The 24,736-nt window shown below is 39.6% G+C and overlaps 1 protein-coding gene and 1 long non-coding RNA gene across 2 annotated transcripts in view; one reads left to right on the top strand and one right to left on the bottom strand.

Moving 5' to 3' along the window:
• PRKCE (protein kinase C epsilon) overlaps nt 1-24,736 on the top strand; it is a 300,359-nt gene that overhangs the window by 169,810 nt on the left and 105,813 nt on the right. The window contains exons 3-7 of the mRNA XM_075749068.1: nt 16,076-16,235; nt 17,387-17,421; nt 18,824-18,909; nt 21,537-21,669; nt 24,461-24,603. Of these exons, the coding sequence (XP_075605183.1) occupies nt 16,076-16,235; nt 17,387-17,421; nt 18,824-18,909; nt 21,537-21,669; nt 24,461-24,603 (557 nt within the window). The remainder of the gene's footprint in view (nt 1-16,075; nt 16,236-17,386; nt 17,422-18,823; nt 18,910-21,536; nt 21,670-24,460; nt 24,604-24,736) is intronic.
• Nucleotides 9,275-9,948, bottom strand: LOC142601303 (uncharacterized). Its single transcript, XR_012834905.1, has 3 exons — nt 9,837-9,948; nt 9,499-9,734; nt 9,275-9,453 (listed from the first exon to the last, which is right to left on the bottom strand). It is a non-coding gene; the product is annotated as an uncharacterized LOC142601303 (long non-coding RNA).

The following is a 24,736-nucleotide window of genomic DNA, read 5'->3' as shown; positions in this document are numbered from 1 at the left end:
GGGGATTTGTTAGTATGGAACTGCTTTTAGTCTTTAGGAAGTAACAAAAGGTGATTTACTGAAGGAGAAAAAAGTCAGTTTAGAGTAATGTAATAGAATACAATATGTAACTGTCTTAACTTGCTAAGCTGGCTATCTGTACCTGTTCTTCTGCATAAACATAGTTTGAATTAGCTTTAACTTTCACATGTCTGAAGAAAACAATAGCGGGTCTAAAGTAGCACCTATTTTTTTGAAGTTAGTTGTTTCAGTGAACTTGGCTCATTATCTTTGGGAAAACCTTAGCAAGTTTAATATATTTTCTTTAGGCATGAGAATATCTATTCCCTTACAGCACTGCAAGATGGGTATCTAGATCCCTGTGGAAAAAAATATAGATCTTGAGTGCTTTTCTGTAGCTAACTCATTGTACATATATATCTGCTAGTTCTTATGCATGAGTTTTCTGTAATAGAGAGAGTTAATTTTTTTTTTTACAGCAGATGGGTAGTGTCATGGTTTTGCCCCAGCCAGCAGCAGAGCACCACGCAGCCGCTCACTTGCTCACTCCTCCCCGCTACCAAGGGGATGGGGAGGAGAATGGAAAAAAAACAAACTCGAGGGTTGAGGTAAAGACAGTTTAATAGGATAACAAAGGAAGTGAATAATAATAATAGTAGTAGTAATAATAATAATAAATATGAAAAAGTGATACACAAATGCAATTGCTCACCACAGGCAGAAGGAAAAAAAAAACCAACCCAATGCTCAGTCTGTTTCTGAGCAGCAATCCTGCCTCCCGGCTAGCTTCTCAAGTTCTATCCAGAGCATGATGTGATAGGGCAGGCCATATCCCTTTGGCCAGCCTGGGTCAGCTGTCCTGGCTGTGCTCTCCCAGCTTCTTGTGCACCTGGCAGGGCGTGAGAAGCTGAAAAGTCCTTGACTTAGTGTAGACACTGCAACTACCTAGCAACAACTAAAACATCAGTGTGTTATCAACACTGTTCTTATCCTAAATCCAAAACACAGCACTATACCAGCTCCTAGAAAGAAAATTAACTCTATCTCAGCTGAAACCAGGACAAGTAGAAAGGAAATTAATTTACTGATTGACAATAATCCTAAACTCACATTGGCTTTGGAGCTTGGACCATTGACTGATGTGAGCTGTATTGCTCACAGTTTGTCCTACAGCGAGGAAAAGGAGTATTCTCTGATGTGTTCTCTTTCATCAGCCTGAGGTTTGCTTTCATTCCTCCCTCCCTTTTCTTTCACATCCTATTTTTCTCTGAGTTTTTCTCCAAAGTGAGAGGATTTAAATTCTGTCTTATTCCATTTTGGTCCTTTTTTTTCCCCTCAATTCCCACATTAAGGCACCTCATCATCCAACATCCCACCCTTCCCACTTGCCAGCTGCTTCCATCAGTAAGTTCTTAAGCATTCTTGAATATTACATCAATTTTAGAGAACTATGAAAAACAAAATCAATCTTAATCAACACATCTGTTGCCTCTTAAAAGGCTGTTTGCCAATTCTTTTCCTCTGTGACTATACTTTTTATTAGAGACTTAATCTGACAAAGGTCAGGAAAAATGGCTTGGGTCCCATTAGATTACTTCAAGCAGATGATGCTTAAAAACTTTTATGAAATTCTGACTCAGTTGGAAATTAGGTGTCCAGTTAAGCTTCTTTTCATAAGCCTGAAGCGTTTTTCATTTTATGTGAAAGCTTGAGGCACATGCTCACCAAGTCACTGAAAATGTGAAAGACACTGATGCATCTGTCTTACCAAAGGTTGGAGAATTAGGACTAAATAAATATGTGAGCATGGGAGGTAGGGAGTTTGGAATATCGAGAAGGTAGCAAAAGTTAGGAACAAGTAAGTTTTTGTAACTTGATTCAAACACAGAGTCTTGTCTTCTACCCATGTGTGTCTTACACACAAGACACAAAGTTTGATCAGCTGTAGTGGGTTGACCCTGGTTGGAGGCCAAGTGCCCACCAAAGCTGCTGTATCGCTCCCCTCCACAACTGGACAGGGGGAGAGAAATATGACAAAAGGCTCATGAGTTGAGATAAGAACAGGGAGAGATCACTCACCAATTATCCTCATGGGCAAAAAAGATTCCTCTTAGGGAAATTAATTTGATTTATTGACAATCAAATCAGAGTAGGGTAATGAGAAATAAAAAACAAATCTTAAACCACCTTCTGCCCACCCCTCCCTTTTTCCTAGGCTCAACTGCACTCTTGAATTCTCTCCCTCCTCCCCCCTCAGCAGCACAGGGGGACGGGTAATGGGGGTTGTGAGGTCAGTTCATCACACGTTGTCTCTGCTGCTCTTTCCTCCTCAGGGGAGGACTCCTCACACTCTTCCCCTGCTCCAGCGTGGGATCCTTCCCACGGGAGGCAGTCCTCCATGAACTTCTCCAATGTGAGTCCTTCCCATGGGCTACAGTTCTTCACCAACTGCTCCAGCGTGGGTCCCTTCCCACGGGGTCACAAGTCCTGCCAGCAAACCTGCTCCAGCGTGGGCTTCTCTCTCCATGGGGCCACAGATCCTTCCAGGAATCTGCTCAAGCGCAGGCTTCCCGTGGGGTCACAGCCTCCTTCGGGTGCATCCCCCTGCTCTGTCATGGGGTCCTCCATGGGCTGCAGGTGGATATCTGTTCCACCATCATCCTCCATGGGCTGCAGGGAGACAGCCTGCCTCACCACGGGCTTCTCCACGGGCTGCGGAGGAATCTCTGCTCCAGTGCCTGGAGCACCTCCTGCCCCTCCTCCTTCACTGACCTGGGGGTCTGCAGAGTTGTTCTCTCACATATTCTCAGTCTTCTCTTCTGACTGCTGTTGCACAGCAGGTTTGGTTTTTTTTCCCCCCTCTTCTTAACTGTGTTACCCCCCAAGAGGCGCTACAATTATGGCTGCTGGGCTCGGCCTTGGCCAGCGGTGGGTCTGTCTTGGAGCCAGCTGTCATTGGCTCTGTCGGACACAGGGGAAGCTTCTAGCAGCCATCACTGTTGTATGCCAATCCCCCTCCAGTAAAAACCTATATAACACATTCAGGCTCTACTGACAATATGCAAACTCACCATTTGCGATTACCTCATGATGCTGTGCCCATAAGCCCTGCAGGGAGAAAGAACATACTGTTTAGCACATGTTTCCATTTTTACTGTGCAATAGATGTGTAGAATTAAATTCTAGAATGGAAGGTAAGTAGTGCTTTAAATATTGGAAGATTTCTCTTGAAATCCATGGCACAGTGAATATGCTCTTTCACATAGCCATATCCAGAAATGCTTTGCTAAATTGGGATTTTAAAGTAGTATGCTGATAATAAATCATATGAGTACTTCAGGATTTACATAATGTATCTATTACTGTTCTCTGAATGGAAATTAGTAATAATATATTTAATGTTGAAAGACATAGATGGGAGAGTTGCTTTAATAGCACTGCTTGTGAGTCAGAGACGCTCTTAATTAAGCTTTTGTTGTGTGCGTGTGGGGGGTATCAGAATAAGAAAAATTCCTCCCACGTTTGCAAGAAAGACAATGAAAAGAGGGAATGAGCTCTGATGATGATGATTTTGTCTCTTACAAATGATTGCAAGAACTTTCCACTTAGGAAATGGGCAAGACGAGGATGTTGGTAGAGGGTGACAGGATTGTCATAATACGGCCCTTAGTAAAACATAGAAACCAGAAAGAGCAGTGACATGTTGAAACACCAATGAAAGTGTGTTATGGGTTATATATTGGGTCAAAAAGGGAAAAGTGGTGGCAGCTGCTTTAGAGAACAGTCCTTTCTAAGTGATGCGTAACACTAATATCTTTCACATCAGTAGAGTTGTGAGAAATGAGAAGTGCAAAGGTTGATTACCTGTACACTCCTACACTCTCCATCCGAGAAAGGAAAAAATTATCTGTGCAATTCAAATGAGGACCCACTCTGTTACCTGTTGGGTGTCCTGCAGGCTGCACTACAGAGTAAAGGTATATCGTGTTTTTTTCATGTAGAACCAATTCACAAAAGAATTGGTGAAAGTGGTGAAACAAAAGGAGAAACATGATTAAAACTGCTTACGATTATATTGGAAAGCTTGATCTCATTCTGACTGGCTGCCATCCTTGAGGAGGCTTTCAGGATTTCCTTGATGCAGACCCAGGGCCTCAGGTTGCGGTGGTGGGGCTGTCTTGGAGCATGTTTCAATCATAGAATGATTTGGGTTGGAAGGGACCTTACATATCATCTAGTTCCAACCCCCAATGCTGTAACCCCATCGTAGAAGACCAAATTTGTCAGGCTTGGTTTGCCCTTAGTGAAGCCATGACATCCCAATCCCCCAGCTGTTCCTGCAGACTGGTCCAAAGTTTTACTAGGTTTGGCTTCCTGGCCAGATAAAGAGCTGGCATAGAGGATTTCAGATTCCAGTGACAACCAGATGCTTGTTTCTAACATGTATGGAGATACTATGGTACATTCTCTAACTCAAAAAATTACCAAGAGTATGTCATAAGAACAAGAAATAATTTCACAGTGACTAGATACTGTTTGTATGGACAACCCTAAGTATCAACTTCAGAAAACGGAGCCTTTTAAGTTATTTTGAAATAATACTAATAGTTTGCTTTTTTGTTTCACTATTGAAAGATTTCTTTCCAAATACTTAATAATTTGAGGTTTTAATAGTATAGTAAATTATTTGCCTAAGCAGACAAAGCTATTGTAGTTACAGTGAGAAAACAGGTATAAGGCATCCTGGAACTATTTGGCAACAATAGCTATGAAGATGATTGTTTCACTTGTTATTTCTAATAACAAATCCTACTGCTTAGGGTTGAATTCTCTTCAGTTTATCAGAACCATTACAGTCTCATCAATGGGTTTATCTACATGAAGGTACAGATACTTTGTGTCTTACAACTTTAATACTGCTGGGGAGAAATAACTTCAAGTTTTTACAGCCTCTATTTTAATTTGTGGAAAAAAAAGTCATTGCCATTATCTGAAAGTATAAGAAGTCTGTAAATGAAATATTAATATAGCACTGTCATTTTGCCTGCCCTTGAAACTCCCTCTGGCCTTCCTGAGCATTTTTTGAGTGAAGTATTGAGGATTCAGTGCTTTTTAATTTATATCAAAATCAGTCAGGCTAATGGGAAGGATTCCTCCTGCTTGGGATAAAGGAGCTGCTATGCAATCTTCTCTGCCTTTTCAGTTATTACATAGGCGCTGTGTGATGCTCTTTTGAATCACAAGCAGTTCTGCAGTGACCTCCCTCTGCCCCATGGAGGATACAAGCAAGTAGTTAGCACTTTATTGAGAAACAAATGAAGAAAAATTTTAAAAAGCAAAAAAGAATCACTCCTCCAAAGTAAACTTACTGAAGTTTATGTATTTCTAATGTCTGCAATGGTGACACCTCAGAATGGCGCCTTTCCCAGTTGTAGGTAATAAGATTTCACTGCCACTGTGAAGCACTCTGAAACCTGAACATATGTAATGTATATCACAGACTTGAGCTTTGGGAGGGGTATAACCATTATAAAACTATGCTTTGAAAGCCATCTTCTCTGACTTGTGTAGGTTATGCACTGTAGGTCCTTAATGTGGTTACATGGAATTATAAGATTTAATATGGAGATTTTAGTGTAATGGAGCTTTTTTACATGCATTTCTAAGCTTGGATGGAAACAAGATGTCGCTATCGAGAGGGGGATCTGGAAATGGAATCAATAAGACGACTGTGACATTTAGTAGCTTAAAGGCAGGAAGTGGTTTTCATTCCCCTTTTTACCTTCAGATATTACGGCTTTTCTGCAGCTAGCATGTGACTGGGATGTCCATGGGGACCTGCTAGGTTCAAAGCAGCTTCTGCCTTGCTGTGGCCTGCAAAGCATGCAAAATTTCTACAGTTGTCTTTTCTGTGACATCTTGCTGTGTCTCTGGCCATCCCCAGCCCCTGGTCTTTTGCATGGTATACAACAGGATAATGGATGTCTTGCTACAGATACTTCAGTAGTTTCTGTGCTAGGAAAAACTTGCTTTTTCGGGTTGCCATTCACTCATCTAGCATAACTTAGTGCAAAAGGATTTAGGTTGGCTATTAGCAAAACGGCCTGCCTGCCAGAGTAGTGAAACAAGATACACAAGTGTGTTGTGGAATTTCCCTCGCTGGAGACTTTCAAGAACCATCAGAAAAATGGAAGCTGAGGATGCCTGAAGTACATGAGACTCTTCCGCACTGCAGGAGGCTGGGCTCAGGCATCTCCTAGTTGCCCACCAGTTATGCTTCTGTTATTCTATGGCAAAGGAACAAACCCAGGGTTGAAAACATATTTATGAAACAACTCTTCTGAAAGACCAGAAAGCCTAGTCATACAAGGTTTTCTTTCATCGTGCTCTATGTAGCTTTTGCAACTATTAGAAAAAGACTGCTGAACTTCTCTGATCTATCACAAGCACAAGCTTAAAATACTGTCATTCAGGATCTGTCTGGTTTAATAGTTACCTCTGAGAAATGGGCTTTGTCCTGAAATTTTCACAATGCTTGTTTTCCTTCTTAGCATCACACCACCATTTCCTTTCCAGGAAGTGACAAAGGCCAGCAGCTCAGGTGTTGACCCTGCAGGGAGATCAGTTGACCCTGCAGATACTTCCCTAGCCTGGAGCTCGGTTAAAATAAATGTGAATGTGTACTCCACTTTGAAAGTTCATCTTCCACAGCAGCCTTGACCATGATGTTTTGTCACATTTTTCTTTTTTCCTTTAAGACAGCCAAAGGGCAGTCAATATGAGCATGTGTCACCAGAGTATTGATCAACACCAGTACCCCACAAGTGGCTGGGCTTGCTCTAAGGAGCACGCTGCCATCACATTGCAGGACATGTTTGCAGACTTGCAGCAATAAGGGTAGAGAAGTCTAGTCCCAAGGATGGCTTTTGGTCTGATCATAGTTACGTTGTGTCGTATTATATATGTATTTTTTTCATTCAAAAGATCATGTACTTATTTAGCCTTAGTAAGTAGTCGATTTAATAAGAGATATTGTACCTTGTTAGCCTGTCAGGACATGACACTATCAATACTAACACCAGGCTACTAATGCTGTTCCTTACTAATACTGTGTCAGCATGAACTGAATCTCGCTGCCACAAACTAAATTAATTTTCTTCCTGTAAGTTTATCATTTCGAGTTATGGCACAAAAACTGTTTGTCATGGTTTAGCTCTGGCTGGCAACTATGCACCACGCAGCTGCTTGCTTGTTCCCCCTGGTGGGATGGGGGAGAGAATTGGAAGAGTGAAAGTGAAAAAACTTGTGGGTTGAGATAAAAACAGTTTAACAGGACAAAGAAAGGAAGATAATAATAATATATACAAAAGAAGCAATGAACAGCACAATTTCTTACTCCCAGCTGCTCTGCAAGTCACCCAGCTGTAAATGGAACATGACAGTGTATGTTATGGCATATCCCTTTGGCCAGTTTGGGTCAGCTGCCCTGGCTGTGTCCCCTCCCAGCTTCTTGGGTGCCCCCCGCCTTCGTGTTGGCAGGGCAATATGAGAAGCTGAAAAGTCCTTGACTGCTTGGCAACAACTAAAAACATCAGTGTGTTATCAACATTATTCTCATTCTAAATCCAAAACCCAGCACTATACCAGCTTCCAGAAAGAAAATTAACTCTAGCCCAGCCAAAATGAGGACACTTGTACATTTTACAAATTATTATTTTACATTACTATTTATGATGTTAGTAGACCCCTTACATTCCATGGAGTAAGATTTTTCTCCTGAATAATAGCTTTAGTATTTACCATATGTAGAATGCATTTCCACCTCTCTAATTTCAATTGCAGATTTACTGAACATAAGGGCATTGTGTTTGGAGTGAGGCTGTTTGTTCCTCCTGAAAGATAACACTGGAAGACCAAAATAACCTTAGTTTGCATTGATTTTTTTTTTTTTTGTCCTGTTGTCTGTGACATCTCCTTTCCAACTGAAAAAGCTCTAAATTCTGTCTTGTGGAAAAAGTCTTGCAAGTTGAAATTTTATTTTAAAAACCTTGAGATGTGAAATTGACTTTTCAGAAAACCTGTCATGTAGCAATAACTTCCCTGTGGTATTTCTAGCACATTTTATTTGGAAAAAGCAAGTTATGTGAAAATTGTAACTACAAGTTCTTTATTTCAGGAATACCGTATTTCTTAAAGTCTTGAATTTTAAATACCACCAATAAAGAAATTGAGAGGAAGTAGGAGGAAACTGTCTCTGATATGCTTACTTTGTGGATCTGACAGCTGTTTATCTATAGGAATTGCTACATTCACCCTCCAAGCTGAGGTCGGTACCCCTGTCATCTGTGTGAGCCCCCAGGGGTCTGAAAAATGGACGTAGCACCCTATGTTTATATCTATCCCCTACCAGTTGTCCAATCAACAGTTGGTGTAAAACAGAAATCTGTTCATTAAATATTAGATTTATCGAAATAGGCTGTATGATCATCTGAAGACAACTATGTGTAATTCCATGTCGTTAGTACCTTAAGCTCGTGTAAGTTGTCACTAATTCTGTGGGCACTTTGCAGACAGAGAGCAGAAACTTGTGAGGGCTTGTCTTGAAGGCTTTCTTAAGGAAAGTCTCCAAGTCATTTGAAGGAGAATTTTGCTTGAGCGTGGATGGGAACTAATCCTCTGTTGCTGTAGCAGAGCGGATGGGCCTCAGCTGGGGCAGCATTGGCGCTTTACCTGGTCACTTCGGTCCCAGGCTCCGTGCTCCTGGCTTTGAACACTTGGTCCAAATTATTACCAGCCAGTAAGGCTGGGACATTTCTGAAAACGAAATTGGACTTCTCTGTGTGCTGAAATTGCAATTGGACCTTCGGTATCTTAGAGACTCTTTAGTACTACTGGACTTTATGTTTTTCTTTATTAAATAAATTGAATGTGAAAGTATTTCCATTTGAAAGGATGTGGGGAGTTACCATTGCCCTTCAGCTGTGAGTGAGCTCATGAATGTGTTTGTGGTGGGTTGACCCTGGCTGGGGGCTGGGTGCCCACCGGAGCCGCTCTGTCACTCCCCTCCTTCACTAGACAGGGGAGAAAAGGTACAGTGAAAAGCTTATGGGTCGAGATAAGGACAGGGAGAGATCACTCACTAATTATCATCACGAGCAAAACAGACTGAACTTAGAGAGGGAATTCATCTTATTTATTACTAAGCAAAACAGAGTAGAGGAATGAGAAATAAAATCAACTCCTAAAACACCTCCCCCCACCCCTCCCATCTTCCCAGGCTCAACTTCACTCCCGGCTTCAACCTCCGCCCCCCTCAGCAGCACAGGGGGACGGGGAATGGGGGTTACGGTCAGTTCATCACACGTTGTCTCTGCCGCTTCTTCATCCTCAGGGGGAGGACTCCTCTCATCGTTCCCCTGCTCCAGCATGGAGTCCCTCTCACGGGAGACAGTCCTTCACGAACTGCTCCAACGTGAGTCTCTCCCACGGGGCGCAGACCTTCAGGAGCAAACTGCTCCAGCATGGGGTCCCCCATGGGGTCACAAGTCCTGTCAGCAAACCTGCTCTCATGTGGGCTCCTCTCTCCACGGATCCACAGGTCCTGCCAGGAGCTTGCTCCAGCGCGGGCTTCCCAGGGGCCACAGCCTCATTCAGGTGTCTCCACCTGCTCCAGCATGGGGTCCTCCACGGGCTGCAGGTGGAATCGCTACACCCCCTCACCCTTCCTCCATGGGCTGCAGGGGGACAGCCTGCTTCACCATGGTCTTCACCACGGGCTGCAGGGGGATCTCTGCTCTGGTGCCTGGAGCACCTCCTTCCCCTCCTTCTTCACTGACCTTGGTGTCTGCAGAGTTTCTTACATCTTCTCACTCCTCTCTCTGGCTGCAAAAGCACTCTCTAACTGGTTTTCTCTTTCTTGAATATGTTATCACAGAGGCGCTGATTGGCTTGGCCTTGGCCAGCGGCGGATCTGTCTTGAAGCCGGTTGGCATTGGCTCTATCAGACACAGGGGAAGCTTCTAGCAGCTTCTCACAGAAGCCACCCCTGTAGCCCCCCCACTACCAAAACCTTGCCACGCAAACCCAACACAGTGTTCATGATAATAATTAAGTAGAGAAGGTTTGAACCATGTGTAAATAATCATTTGGATAGCTTTATAGGTTTGGTGTTTTTTGGTTTTTTTTTTTTAAAAAGGAGAGTAAAACAAGCCCTGAAACAAAAATGTGTGCGTGTCACAACCCCAATCACTTTTATCTGCTTGCGTTTCAAGGGAAGTCTTTAAATACATGTGGGCAGAATCTCTCTTTTAGACAAGAATTTAAGCATTTAAAGATGAGCGTGTGTTTGAAGGCAAATAAATATGAGCCTGAGGCCATAATGTTACAAAGACACCCACCATATTTGAGCTTAATATACTTTAAAATGCAATTTATTCTTCAATGCATTCAGTAACTAGCTCATTTTAACAGACATGGCTTGTCAAGACACCTGTCTCTTCTAAAACTCGCCCATTCTGTGATCATTTTTTTCATTTCTCTCGTAACACTCATCATCTTTGTTTTCTTTAACAATATAGCATTATCTAAGAATCTGATTCTTCTCCTATTAAACAAGAAATTACCTGTTAGCTTTCCTAAAGAAAGCAGATCAAGATACAGTAAGCAAAATCCCTGTGTGTGTTCCTTGTTACAGAAATAGTCTGGAAATATTATACTTGTAGAAAAAGACATAGAAAAACTGTGTACTCTCTCTATGATTGTGGTAAACTATCCAATTAATTTCTGTGTTTATCAGTAACAGCCTTATGAAATTATATTTTCGTGTTTACCTTGCTATTTTTTATCTCAAAGTTACAAAATTAATTTGTTGTATGTGTTACTACTAAGCAAGGCTTTTTAAAAAGAGATAGAAATATAAGTATATGGAGATGTTTAGCTTTTTTTTAAAGCCTTAAAGGCAAAATCCTGTAACAGTTTCTGCCTGGAGATATCTTGATGACAGTATATATGCTTCTACTGTAGAGGCCCAAAGTAGAGTTTGGGAATAATCCTTTGAGACCTAATTTTGATGCATAATGATCTGGTTACATTCCATCCTGAAACCCGAGGAGTGCTGGACATTATTCCTGCCCCTTCTCACTTTCCAACATAACTTTAGGCAAATTACCTCTCCTGCCTCAATATCCTTCCTCCCTTTAGATGTTTCATAGTGCTAAACCAAAAGCTCTATTTCAGTACATACATACTGGTTAAAGTGGTTGGGTTTAAATATGATACAAAACATCTTAATTTTAATCCCCAGCAATAAAACACCAATACAATCATTGTTCCTTTGCATTTGTTGTTCAGTTAGGCTCTGTTGTAATTATTAAGGGTTGGCGTTAAACCAGCTGGTTTGTCTGGATGCTAGTTGTAGTTACGGAAGACAGCAACATGAAGACCCAAGAGTTGCCCGCGGTGAAAAGCACGTTGTGCCAGAAGTGCCGTGGAGGTGTCGGTGTTCTATTGCATGGGGTTACCTGGCAGCTACACCTGTTGCTGCGAGTATTAGCGTTGTACATGGCCTACAGTTTGGCTTTGATGGGGCAGTAGCCATTTAATTTAGGGTGTGTTTTCCCCAAAGTGTCACTGTTCGATGCCAATCCCCTCCAGATTAAGGGAGGTGCCCAGCATGTTCCCTTTTAGAAACTGGCATTCTGGGCAATAGCAAATGCTGAAAAGCCTCTTTGTGTATGTAGTCTCTCTCTTTTTTCTGCCATATTTTTTCCATTTTTTGTTTGTTGTCAGAATTCTGTAAGTACTTGCAGTGTAGAGGATAAGGAAATGGAAATGGCACAATTTGCTACACAGGATAATTCTGCCTGTTGCAGTTAGTGCTCCACACTGAAACCTTCTCATTTATGCTGAAACCATTTTAGTGTGAAATAAGACCTGACAAGTTCCAGCCTTTGTTATTTGATGTACTGGGTCTTTTTCCTCCAAGCTTGCCCCCTTTAAAGGTTGCTGCATATTATGTGTCACTTTCTTATCCTTTAACTTCTGACTTATAATACAGAATTATTCTGTATTATTATATCTTATTAACAGATACTACACAATTAACAGTGTTAAATGTAGTTCCAGACGATTCATTTAAACATCCGTTTTGCAAGTATTTAGGAATTTCGTGCAATTTTGCATGTCAAATACTTCTGACTTCTGTAACATTTCTCTAGGAGCTTGGAGTTAAGCCTGCAAGTCTTTTTAGTCTTTGAAATTGTAGGCAATATGTTTGTATGTACGTATCAGTCTATAAAAGAAAGCAATTATATGCTCTTGTTTTCCAAATAACTCAGAGTTACTCTTGGCTGCAATGAAAAGTAGTAGCGGCATTACTGGGTATAGTTTTGAGACAAAATTAGTTCTAAATTTGCTAGCTCTCATGTACCATCATATAAAGCCTAAACTCGATGTGCTGCATTGACAGTATTCTCCTAGAGCGCTTGGAAATTATCATGAGCCTTTCTTATTCCTTCTTTTGAAAATGAAAGTTAAATAAATGCATTAAAAATATAAACTCAATAATATAAAGGGCTGAAGGACTCAAAATCAAAGCAGAGAACAGAATGTACGTTACGTAAAGAAACAGCTTTTACTGAGGAAATGATAACCCTGTGTGACTATTTAGTAGAAATAGTGGCAATTTCTAGAATCTGTCACATAGCACTGTAAGACTTTTTCTTTTTAAAATATATTTAAAGGCCAGTTTTGTTTGGGATGCCCATATTTTCTAAAGTATGTCTTGAAAACGCTAGTTGACTGTATCACACAAACGTTGGGGGGGGTTCCCTAAGTACTCCCTGTTTCCTGATGGCATTTAGTGATCTCTGCTTTCTTGCTTGCAAACAATGAGAGAAGTTTGGGGAGAGCAGTGTAGCTCCCTTTCTAAGGAGCTGTTGTGAGAGAGTTAAACGAACATCTCTAGTGTGGCTGTTCATAGGAAAGAAATGGATTTTAATTTGAAACATAAGACTGTGTCACTACTAGAAATGAGTGGTTCACAGCCCTGGGTATGAGCCAGCACAGATGTGATCATCTGCTTCTGAGTCACCTGCGAAAGTTAGTGCCTGGTTCTGTGCCCATGGTCCACAACAGTGCTGTGAATCGTGCAAGACATGGCAGTGTTTTGCTTGAGGACTGCGCAAAAGCATTGCCTATGTGTTTTTCTTGGGTAACAGTGACCGAGCTAGCTATCTTAATGTAAACTGAGCATAAAGCTCATGAGCAAATTAATTTCTCTTGTGTCTTGGTCTGCTTTAATGAAAGCTGGTGTCAAGTCATGCACTGTAATGCCAGATGCTACTCCAAGCCCCCCCCGACAAGTACTGCTGCCGACTGACAAGGTGGGGACTCTACGCAGGTGTAATGAGAGGTGACGGGGAGGCAGAGTCACGGCTGGGGAGTCGTTGCTCTTGGACACGCAGCTCATCTGTGCAGTTCAGCACTAAAGCAGGATGCCGTGCATGGGTTTGGCGAAGTGCTAGTCTTTAGTGATAAATGTGGAACAGCAGACTGACAGGAGAGACAGTTTTGGGGGAACTGGCTAAAGGACCTCCAATGTTATCCAAGATAGACCAAGAAAACTACATTTCCCTGAGCTGTTTGAGCATCCTTCTGTCATAGAGAGATGCTGTTTGTGTAAAATTATATTGAGAATCGAGGCCTGCCATTTCAACTGATAATTTCAGTATTGGTGTATTACTTGTAGCTGTTTTTCCAAGTCAGTGCATTTCTGAAAAAGGCACTGTTTTCATGTTTTATTTTAACTATAAATATTGTAAATGAAAAATGGAATTTCATCTATAAATATTGTAAATGAAAAATGGAATTTCATAACAGTAGTATATATAGAACTGACAGCAATACAGTAAAATTAGTTGTAAGACTTTGTTGTTAAAAAAAAAAACAAAAAACCAAACACATGATACTGTGTTTATCTAACCAAAACAAGAAGAGGATTTTCTGTAAAATTACAGGTGCTTTGTCTTTGAAGAATTACTCTTAAGATGAAAAAAGAAGAAAAGCGGTATTGTAGACTGATTACCGTGTCAAGTGTGAACTGTACACTGTCAGAATATCTTATTCATTTCATATAAGCAGATAATTTTTGGGAACCCTTTCCAGGAGAGTGGAATTTTAACTTTCTCACATGCAGGCTGCCTACTTTAGCAAATTCTACAATCTGGATGATAACCAAAAGAACAGTTCTGTGTCAATAAAGAATTATTTCCTATAATAATAACTTCTAAAAGATTTCCAGCAGCTTTGTAAAGTCAATATATCATTCAGAAGCTGGAAATAGGAGACTAGTAGGATTTCCACCTACTTGTTACATATTCTCTGTGGAAAAGTCTTTCTCTCGAGGGGCTGTGGTATTTACTAGACATCAGTGTTGTGCTTAATGCATAAAACTAAACATAATTGATAACTATTTGGTTCTCCTTATCTCTTTCTTGAAGGGTGACCTAGAGCCATTACTTTCTGATTGGTCTTTGGCATAAATATAAGGGGTAGCTTTGTGTGTAAGTCGATGTTTATTTACTGAGAACTCACATAGAATAGAAAAGTAATACCATTCTGGCCATCCCACAGATGTGTCTTCTTAGGGTGAAACCCAACTCGGAGCAAGACGTTTTTGTAAGGTGTTAATGTGTAAGGAGCTTGGGCTTTTTAGTTCATAAATGAATTTGCTAGCGTCATGGCTTTTAGCCCTTGCTGTGCAGTGAAAGAAATTTATCTTGTTCCGTGGGTCTGTGCTCTGAATTTTCCCAGGATATCCATCCATTGGCTTAATTTAAGACCATTTTCTAGGAATTCCTAAATCAATATCTTTTAATTTTACAACCTTCAAAAATAGGGTTTATTTAAGTGTTTGTAAAAGAATTTGAGACTATTATAGATTTGAGTTCTTCTTGGACTTTTAATTTTCTTTGTGTTGTTGTTCAGTACTGTACTGTTGCATTGAGAACTCATTCGTGTACAGAAAAGCTTGCAACAGACCAAACTTGGCATCTTTAGGCCATTGTAATGATTCAGGATATCTGAAATTCAGAGAATGACAAGTGTCAAATACTCCTTCAGTGCATATAACACTTTGAAATGTGAGTGCATAGATGCAGTTGGCAATGGATGACTGAATGTGATCCCCTCCTAATCTGGTGTTCTATTTTGCAAAGACACAAGTGGCTCAAGGAATGCTTGTAAAATCTGTCTTTCATTAACAACTGTGTACTGTTCTTCATTGCTATTTCATCCTCAGCTTTTGCTTCATGCATACAGAATACTACGGAAGTGTTAGTGATACTTTTCAAAATAAAGCCTTGAGAAAAAAGACCCAATGCACTCTGGAGGATTTTATTTCCAAAGCTTTTCATTCTGAGATATATCAACTTCATTTTTTTACTTCCTCTAACATTAAATCTCTTATACAATTGAACAGGAATTGGTTAAGAGGAACAACTTCCTTCCCTTGAACATTTTGCTGAAAGCGTATTAGTATCAAAGTGGATTATTAGAGCCTGAAGCTCAGATCTTAATCAGGAATTCTAGAAAGTAATCAGTTCTGGATGAAATTTTTATTCTGCTTGATACTATGTATTTGTCAGCACTTTCTGAGTGTATGGGGACCAGGGAATGTTGGGATTTTTTGGTGGATCCCCCCCACCCCCCCGAAGATCAAATGAGATGAGTCTGAGCTGTTTGGAGAATCTAACTGTGTAATTACTGTTAAATGGATTGTCAGTGTTCTTGATAGTGATAAAGCGCAGAAGGCTTATTCCCAGCTTGGCATGAATTTAAAGACAAAGGTTTAGAACAAATAGAAGTTCCTGTACTAGGCAATGAAAGCCCTTGCCCTTTAGTAGCTGAGGCAAAAAAGGAAAAAAAATTACCAACAACTTAGGGAAGTTATCTTGCATTGCTTGGTAAAGAGGATTATTTTTAGTTTTGGAGAGCGTCTATTTACTTAATTGCATTTGAGTTTTTCCGTATTTGTGTCTGATACAGCCAGTGCTTACTGGTTTTTCCTCTGTTTCAGCACCCAAAGACAATGAAGAACGTGTGTTCCGGGAACGTATGCGCCCCAGAAAGCGGCAGGGTGCTGTGCGACGCAGAGTACATCAGGTTAATGGACACAAGTTTATGGCCACCTATCTTAGACAACCAACATATTGTTCGCACTGCAGAGATTTTATATGGTATGACTTTGCTTTCTTTGCGACTTTGAACTGAGGAATTATCATATCCTCCCATTTTGCTGAAATGTAACTGGCATAGAGTAGTAGTTCTTTTCCTGTTCATTTTAATATTAAGCTGTCATCAGTTTTGCAGATGATATTAGAAGACTTAAACTTCCATCACGAATGTTAGAATTTGCTGTATTTGTGTTTTTTTTCTTCTCTGAGCCACAAAGTTCAATTTTTTCCTGTCTAGTACACACTGTAAGTTCTAGGTAGACAGCCAGTCTCTTGTTTCGTAGGTGCCTAAGTGGAGATTTAGACCTAATATTAGACCTTTATGTTTTGCCAAGATGACCGAATTCTTCTTTAGGTGCTTAAGTATCACCATCTTCCTCCTAGGAAATGCCAAGCTCCAATACGTCCTACTGAAGTTAGTGGAATATGGGAATATTAGACTTCTAATGATCCAGGGTTTTGGGTCCTCAGTGTACAGGTCTTCCTTATTACAGTGTATGTCAAGAACTCACTTTTAGAAATGGTTTATATTAGTTTTCAGTATTCACAGTTTTCAGATAGGGAAAAGTGGTGGAGGCATTCAATTATAAGTTATTTTTCAGCAATTGTATTGATGTTTTCCAAAGTTACCTAGACATACTGATTTGCACCTTAATACATGTAAGATCTGATGTGATCCATAGTTAATATTTAAGAGTGTGTAATAAATCAGTCTGTCCTAATGTGGAACAATGTGAATTGTACATGAACTACAGTCCTCTAAGAAATGTCTGCAGATTAGGTTAGCTAAGATGATTTCAGGCAAGAATATTGGCAAATGCAATCTTCTGTCTATTTAGAAGCCTGCCTGATAACCATTTGGCCAGCATGTGGCTTCCCTTTCTATGTACCCTTTGGCTTTGCCTATTTTATTATAGTAAATATATCTTACTTCTGAATCCCTTCATGGCCTATTGTCCTACCTGTTACCTCTTAGCAGCTGAAATTTGGTTCATACTTTGAACTGATCTGAGTCTAGGCATGCAGTTATCAGAAGACTGGTTATAAGAAGCTATTCTTTTAAACTTGTGCGTGTCCAGTAAAGAGAGGAAAAAATGTTTTTCATTTTTAAAAATATGTATTCTTCGTTTTGTAACACACTGTTTTATTTTCAGGGGTGTAATAGGAAAACAGGGATACCAATGTCAAGGTAAGAGAAAATCTACAGGGGGGACAGTTTGAATATATGTATTGTGTATTATATGTATAATATATAAATAATAAGATATTTTCATCAAGCATTGTATATGTACAGTGCTGAGAATTTAGCACAAGATGATCAGAATAAGTTTGTCTCACCAAAGCTACAGTCTTTACAGTAAGTTGCAGTAAGGTTTTTCAAAACTGTTGGTCTTAGGTAGTGTGTATGAGGTAGGGGCACAGTTACCTAGGATCTGCTGTTCGGTGATGTTATCTCTTGATGCACATCCAACTCAAGGGGCATATCTGTGGATGTTGACGTCTTCATTTTTCACTTCTTGCATTTTAAAATTGTGAATTCTTTATTCTGCTTAAGATTCTTTGTTTAAAAATGCCAGGTAATTGCAAAGACAGTAATTAAATAGATGAGATAATTATAGAGGTCATCGTTAGAGAAGGTTATAGCAAAGACTGCAGAAGTGCTTCCTTTTCAGCTCCATTTTTCAACTCAGTATCTTGTACTCTTAATTTTTTTATGCAGTCACCTCTTGGGATGATGTTTTTCTACTTCTCAGCTGACAAATAGAAATAATCAAGTTAGTGATGATTTTTTTCAGTTACAAAAGACTTGATGAAATCTCATTGTAAATAAATAAATGCAAAAATGCAACTAAATATTTGTAAATAAATGCAAGAATGCAAAGAATTACTGTATTAACATACAGCAGAGATTCCTTGAGTTCTGATTTTTTTTTTCGTACAACAATGGCAAAAGCTAGAAGAAAATTAAATTCATTTATTCACCCTGAAGGTTTTTTCTTTACTTAATGACCTTGAAGGATAGACCTTGCAATTTTTAATCTTACCTGTTATATCTGCAAATGTTATTTATTGATTAAGTAATCAGTATGAATATTGACAAGGCATTTTTGTCTCCTGAAACATTTTACTGTTATCAACTTCTGATAATGTGTTGCAGAAGGAATGTTTGACTTTGTTTTTTCCGTTCTTTGACTTTTACAGTGAGTTATCTTTTCTTCTGGAAGCTCTTCAGACAGGAATTGGTTTTGCCGTTGTATCTCATATAATGTGGAGATCATGGACTTTAGCAAACAAAGAAATCAAATATGTAAAAACTGAGAAAAATTGTGGTTAATTTTTCAGAAAGTAATTTGTAGTTTTGCATACTGAGATTTTGGCAGATATGCTTTAGTTCTCTTAAAATTCATTGGTCTCTCGAAAGTCCGTTATCTTCTGCCTCTGTAAGCCAGACTTACATCATGGGAGTCACCAAGTCACCAGTCACTTGCAGCCTTTCAAATCTCAGCATTTCTAGTCTTCTGTGTTCAGTCTTTTGCTTTAAAATCAATCTTCGTGAAAACTCATTCTTTTATCTGTTTTCTTGTTTATAGTTTGCACTTGTGTAGTCCACAAGAGATGCCATGAACTTATAATAACGAAGTGTGCTGGCTTAAAAAAACAGGAAACTCACGATGAGGTAAATGTTTATAAAATTAATTTTCTAGATTAAACTCTGTCTTTCATCTGTTCAAAGTAGTGTCATCTCCTCTGTTTAATCAATAAATGTTATAAACTTTTTTGTGCTCTTCTGGTTGTCTTGTGATGTAGCATTTACTTGGAATGACAGATTACCATAACAGTTTTATTTACATGGGAATTATTATACAGCAATTTATTTCCAATTAGTAAACTTTTTATAACTTCTAATGCTTAAAGTCTCAGCGAGCTCCTTCCACTCCATTTTTAATATTCTCCATTTCTGAGTTAATGACGAGTTTTGTCACTTTAATTCAAAAGAAGCACTATGGGACCCTTTATCCCTTAACTGCATTTCATGTGGCTGAGTCTTTAGCAGTTGATAGGATAGGCAATATGGTTTAGTGTCTTGCATCAACATAAAAGACTGCCCAGAATTTGCTTGCAAAGTCTCACCTCAACAAAGGCTGTATCCAGACTGTCAAAGAATTAACACAATATGTGCTTTATGTTATTATGCATTTAAATAAATGACGTCATCACCCACCCGTGTCCTGGGCTGCATCAGAAGAGGCATGACCAGCAGGTCAAGGGAGGTGATCCTGCCCCTCTACTCCGCTCTGGTGAGACCCCACCTGGAGTACTGCGTCCAGCTCTGGGGGCCCCAGTACAGGAGAGACATGGAGCTGTTGGAGAGAGTCCAGAGGAGGGCCATGAAGCTGATCAGAGGGCTGGAGCACCTCTCCTATGGGGACAGGCTGAGAGAGCTGGGGTTGTTCAGCCTGGAGAAAAGAAGGCTCCAGGGAGACTTTATAGCTGCCTTCCAGTACCTGAAGGGGCCTGCAGGAAAGCTGGAGAGGGACTGTTTATGAGGGAGTGTAGTGACAGGACAAGGGATAATGGGTTTAAGCTGAAGGAGGGTCCATTTAGATTAGATGTTAGAAAGAAATTCTTTACTGTGAGGGTGGTGAGGCACTGAAACAGGTTGCCCAGAGAGGTTGTGGATGCCCCCTCCCTGGAAGTGTTTAAGGCCAGGCTGGATGGGGCTTTGGGCAACGTGGTCTAGTGGAGGGTGTCCCTGCCTGCAGCAGGGGGGTTGGAACTAGATGATCTTTGAGGTCCCTTCCAACCCAAACCATTCTATGATTCTATGATCACCTGACAATGAAATTACCTTCCTTCAGCACCATACTGTCAGGGTGGTAAATATATCTGCCAATGACACGTTCAGCTCTGGATCAGGAGAGAAAATAAAACAATCCATTCACTTGAGTGAAAGGTCTGTCTCAGCTAAGATGGCCCTTTTAGACTTGCTTGGGAAATTACTGTTAATGTGGACAGTCATACACCAGGGAGCAATGTGACTGCTGTTGTGTTCAGCTGCCTTGGACTCATCAGCTTTTATCCCTTTATGGCTTTGGTGATAGGGGACAGTTGGGGAGCGGGGTGCGTTTTATGGGTGGTTTTTTTAAACAGTTGTATCCCTCAGCTATAACCAGTGAATGCTTTATCTTAGACAGAAGTTTTCTGTTTGCTTGTTTTTAACAGACAAGCTAATGAACGCTCGCTATCTTTCACCATAGGATTAGGCAAGGTAGTCTGTGGGTGATCCCAGTTCCTTTGCCATGCAGAAAAAGTACATTTCTTAGTTTTATTTGTTAAAAACCTATATTTGTATGCTTGAAAAAGCCTAGTTTTAAATTACAAATCAGAGTTGTGTGTAATGATGGTTTTAAGCTGCTCTTTCACCTCTGATATGAATTTGACCAAGACATTAACTGATCTGATTCTTCCTGTGCAATTCACTACCATTTTTCATAGTGGAAGCATTCTTTAATATCTAGTTCACAACCAGTAGTTTCCAGATGAAGCTTGATTGCTTGTATAGGATTGTGATAAAGGTCTGTGTATGGCTAGTGCTGTTTTTGCATAGTACCTGCAGGAAGATACAAAATCTTGCATAGATTTATATTCCCAGGCTCCAGACTGGTGGAGACTTGTATGTTTTGCTGATACAATGCTCTCATTGTTTAGAAGGGGTACTAGATCACTGGAGAGAAGCCAGTGCTAATAGGCAAGGGAAGGAAAAACATTGAAATAAATCTCCTGTTATGCAGTGGCCACTATAAAAACTTATCAATGACATCCTTTAATTAGTAAGTAATCATACCTTGGAATGACTGAACACGACACATTATCATTGTCATTTTCATAATCTAAAGAAGAGTGGAATATGGCAAGGTAAAGGGGTTATGATATGTTTCTCTTTCTTAGTCCTGTATTAGTTCGACCTCCTGCGCCTAAAACAATTGGGAGTGACTTCCTTGCCTTCCACATTAAGAGATCTTTCCTGATAGCTATGTATTTGTTGTTCCCAGAAGTACTAGGAAGGAGACTTTCGTCTTTATCACTTGGACAACAGCAGCCCTTCCGCCTCTATTCCCCAAATAAAGTAGTGAGAACAACTCTGGAGCTGGAGTATATCTAATGTAAAGAGCATCATCTAAGCACAGACCTATTTCATCTTGTTTGAATTCTGTGTGGTTTCAAAACATAACAGGGCCTTGGCGTACACTGATTATAAAGAAATTAATTAGAATGAAATATGCTGTGTTCTGCTTTTTTCAGCAAGTGGGATCCCAGCGCTTCAGTGTCAACATGCCTCACAAGTTCAGCATTCACAATTACAAAGTGCCCACCTTCTGTGACCACTGTGGTTCATTGCTCTGGGGTCTTTTGAGACAAGGTTTACAATGCAAAGGTAAGGATTACCACTTCAGAGCTTTTCTTTCGCTTCATGAGTGCAGTAGACTTGGAAAGACTTCAAGTGATTCTGTCTTTGCCAGCACATACAGAAATGAATAGAAAGTAAATAGCGGACTGCTGCAGGGATTGCCGTCATGGTTAGAAAATGTTCCTTTACCTTGTCTGCAACACCAGTCAATAACAGAAGCAGAGGACAGAGGTGCAGAAACAGATTTTCCACTCGCTGCTGTGTAGGTTTATTGCCACATAGGAAATTAGAAGTTGACAGAAAATTGGGAGCATGACAATTTACATCGCTTCGGCTTATATGCCTTTTGTGTTTTTAAGGTTTGTGGTGATGGTTGTTAAACCTTTTAAACATCATTATTCCAACTACTTTTCCCTTTAATACTACCTTCAAAAATTACTATTATGTATTGGCTAGGCTAGGCAGGACCAGTCCTCTGCGCCCCTATCCGGAAGATGAAGTATTCTGATATCTTGCTAAATCATCCTTTGTGATGGTCTGCCTAACCCCACTATTCCAGAAAGCAAGGGATTCATTAGTTCTGCAGCTTAAGGACTGTGTACTCTGTACAGTAACTGTATGTGAAGTTACTGCCGGAAGGTGCATTCATGTCATTTTAGCTAACAGAAATGGTTGGTTCCATACCTCCTTGTTTCAAGCAGATCAATTTATTCTAAAAAGGGAGAAAACAGTACAAACAGTTGCAAAGGAAAGTAATATTTTAGAAATAGTGAATAAAATATTACTAGTTAGTGGGTTGATGGGAATGATGTTATGAAGACTGTAATCCTTAGAAAGTAGTACCTAATGGAATTATAAACATTTTCATTTTGTTACACCTTTATGAGTAAGTCCATCATCGTAAATACAAAAATCATGTTATGTACAATTCTCAACAGCAGAAACATGGAGTCACATATGTATGTATAAACATGTAATCTATTAAATAGATCTTTCGCAGTATTTAAGAATAGACATAACTATAGGTGCTTCATGTCACAGATTGCTGAGTGGCAAGGGAAAGAAGAAATTTCTTTCATGGTAAAGTGATGCCCAGTGAGTGTGTTCTGAAGTTCAGGCCTTCCCTCATGATTCTAGCTAGTGAACAGTGATAAAATTTAGATTCTAAATATTGTTACTTTACTACTATTGAAGATTTTGTTCAAATGCTATCTTAATTATGGTAGAGATATGTTCAGAAAAGATTTTTTCAATTAAACCTGTGGGATTTTTTCTCTGTTTTTTGATCAGAGTTATAGTATCTCTCCACATAATGAATATATTAGTTCACTTTCATATTCTCTCACGTACCATATTGGTTCACTTCCTCTTAACTGTAGAAAATAATGCTATTTCTCATATGTATGCATTTACTGTGTAGCAGATGCCTAGAAACAATAGTTTGGAGCACCTATGTTGCTTTCTCCATGTTCACAAAACTAGAGCCTATAAAAATGCAGTACGGTCTGCATGAAATCTAGAACTCACCTGAGCTGGAAATGTCATTTTCTCCATGCTTTGTTTTCTCTCTTAACAAGTGCTGAACAATGCTCCCTTCTTCAGAGATGTACTTGCTTGCCCAACAGTGTGGTTATTAACACCATGAAAAGTGTATTCCAAAATTTTATTCTTCTTCTTCTGTTTTTTCACTGCTTATTCTTCTGCTGCTTTTTACAAAATATGTTCGTGAAGTTGGACTGTACAAAATTTTCCTACTTGCTTTATTTCAAGCATTTCAGTTCCTCAATGTGCAGTTACTGATCCTAGGTCAAACATTTTACTTGCCTCTGAGCTTTCGTCACCGAATATACATGTACTGAAAATACCAAGTAGCAATTTCTTTTTGGTCGTGAGCTAAAACGTAATTGAAAAGGAAAAGCACCTGCTTTCTGAAGCGTGTGGTTACTGCTGCAGATACAGTACCTGTGTACAGTCTGAGGCAAATGTGATTTGTTTCTTTAGGGCCTATACAGTGAAAGCATTGTTGATGAACAATATAATGAAATGCAACTTTATAAATACATACTTTAATATTTTTTTTCTCCAAAGAGTAATGAAGTGAGGAATTTGAGCAATTGAACGCAAATCTAGTATTTAATTACACTTGCAGTTCTGCTTGCTTTATGCCTTTCTCCACAAGAGGGCAGTGAAGTCTAAGATAAAATATGGCCTCTGCCCCTAACAAATCCACGCTATGCTATTTTTAATGGAGCTATGTTTCCCCCCCTGCCCCATAACCTGGAAGCAATGTAACCTTTTTTCCCTCTTGCTAGTATGCTAGTTTCAGGAGATGGTATTTAAGAGAAAGAGCTTAGTAAATAGGTTGCCATCTAAAGAAAGAGAGGGTCTAACACTGCCAAAGACTTTTATTAAAACTTTAGAGGTTTATGCCTACCTACATTAGGAGTTAATCTGCTTGAGTAAAATAGAGTAAGAAGCAGTAATACATAAGGAATTGATGTTGTGCTGTCAGTATGACTGTTCTTCAAATTCTATTTAGGATTTACAGGATCATTAGATATGTTCATTTGTTCCTGTGTCTGTTCTGGGTACTGTATGAAAGCACTGTTCTGCATTATCATAGCAGAAGAATGATAACCAGGTTAATAATTTTATATTAGCATTCAAGTGTCACTGAAAATCCATTTAAGTATTTTTCTACTGAAATTATATTTATTTGAAAAAGTTATGGGTAGGTCCAATAAGGTCTGATTTAAGTAAGAGAAATGTATGCCAGGGTAGTATTTAATTTGCTGTATTACTTTACATTTCATTGCAGTTTGCAAGATGAATGTACATCGACGCTGTGAAACAAATGTGGCACCAAACTGTGGAGTGGATGCTAGAGGCATAGCTAAAGTTCTTGCAGATCTTGGAGTCACTCCAGATAAGATCACTAATAGTGGGCAGAGGAGGAAAAAGGTAATTTTACTATGTAGCATCACATAAGAAATGAGATAAGTATGGCTGTATTGTAACTTTACTAGTTGGGTTTCAATCCCACTCGCTTGACTTGCACAAGAATTTCTTTTGAAGTCAGTACAGAACTAAGACT

Source organism: Balearica regulorum, chromosome 3, assembly GCF_011004875.1.
Source record: "Balearica regulorum gibbericeps isolate bBalReg1 chromosome 3, bBalReg1.pri, whole genome shotgun sequence".
In the NCBI taxonomy this organism is placed as follows: domain Eukaryota; kingdom Metazoa; phylum Chordata; class Aves; order Gruiformes; family Gruidae; genus Balearica; species Balearica regulorum.
Note: the sequence above shows the minus strand (reverse complement) of the source record. Positions and strands in the feature narration are given on the sequence as shown.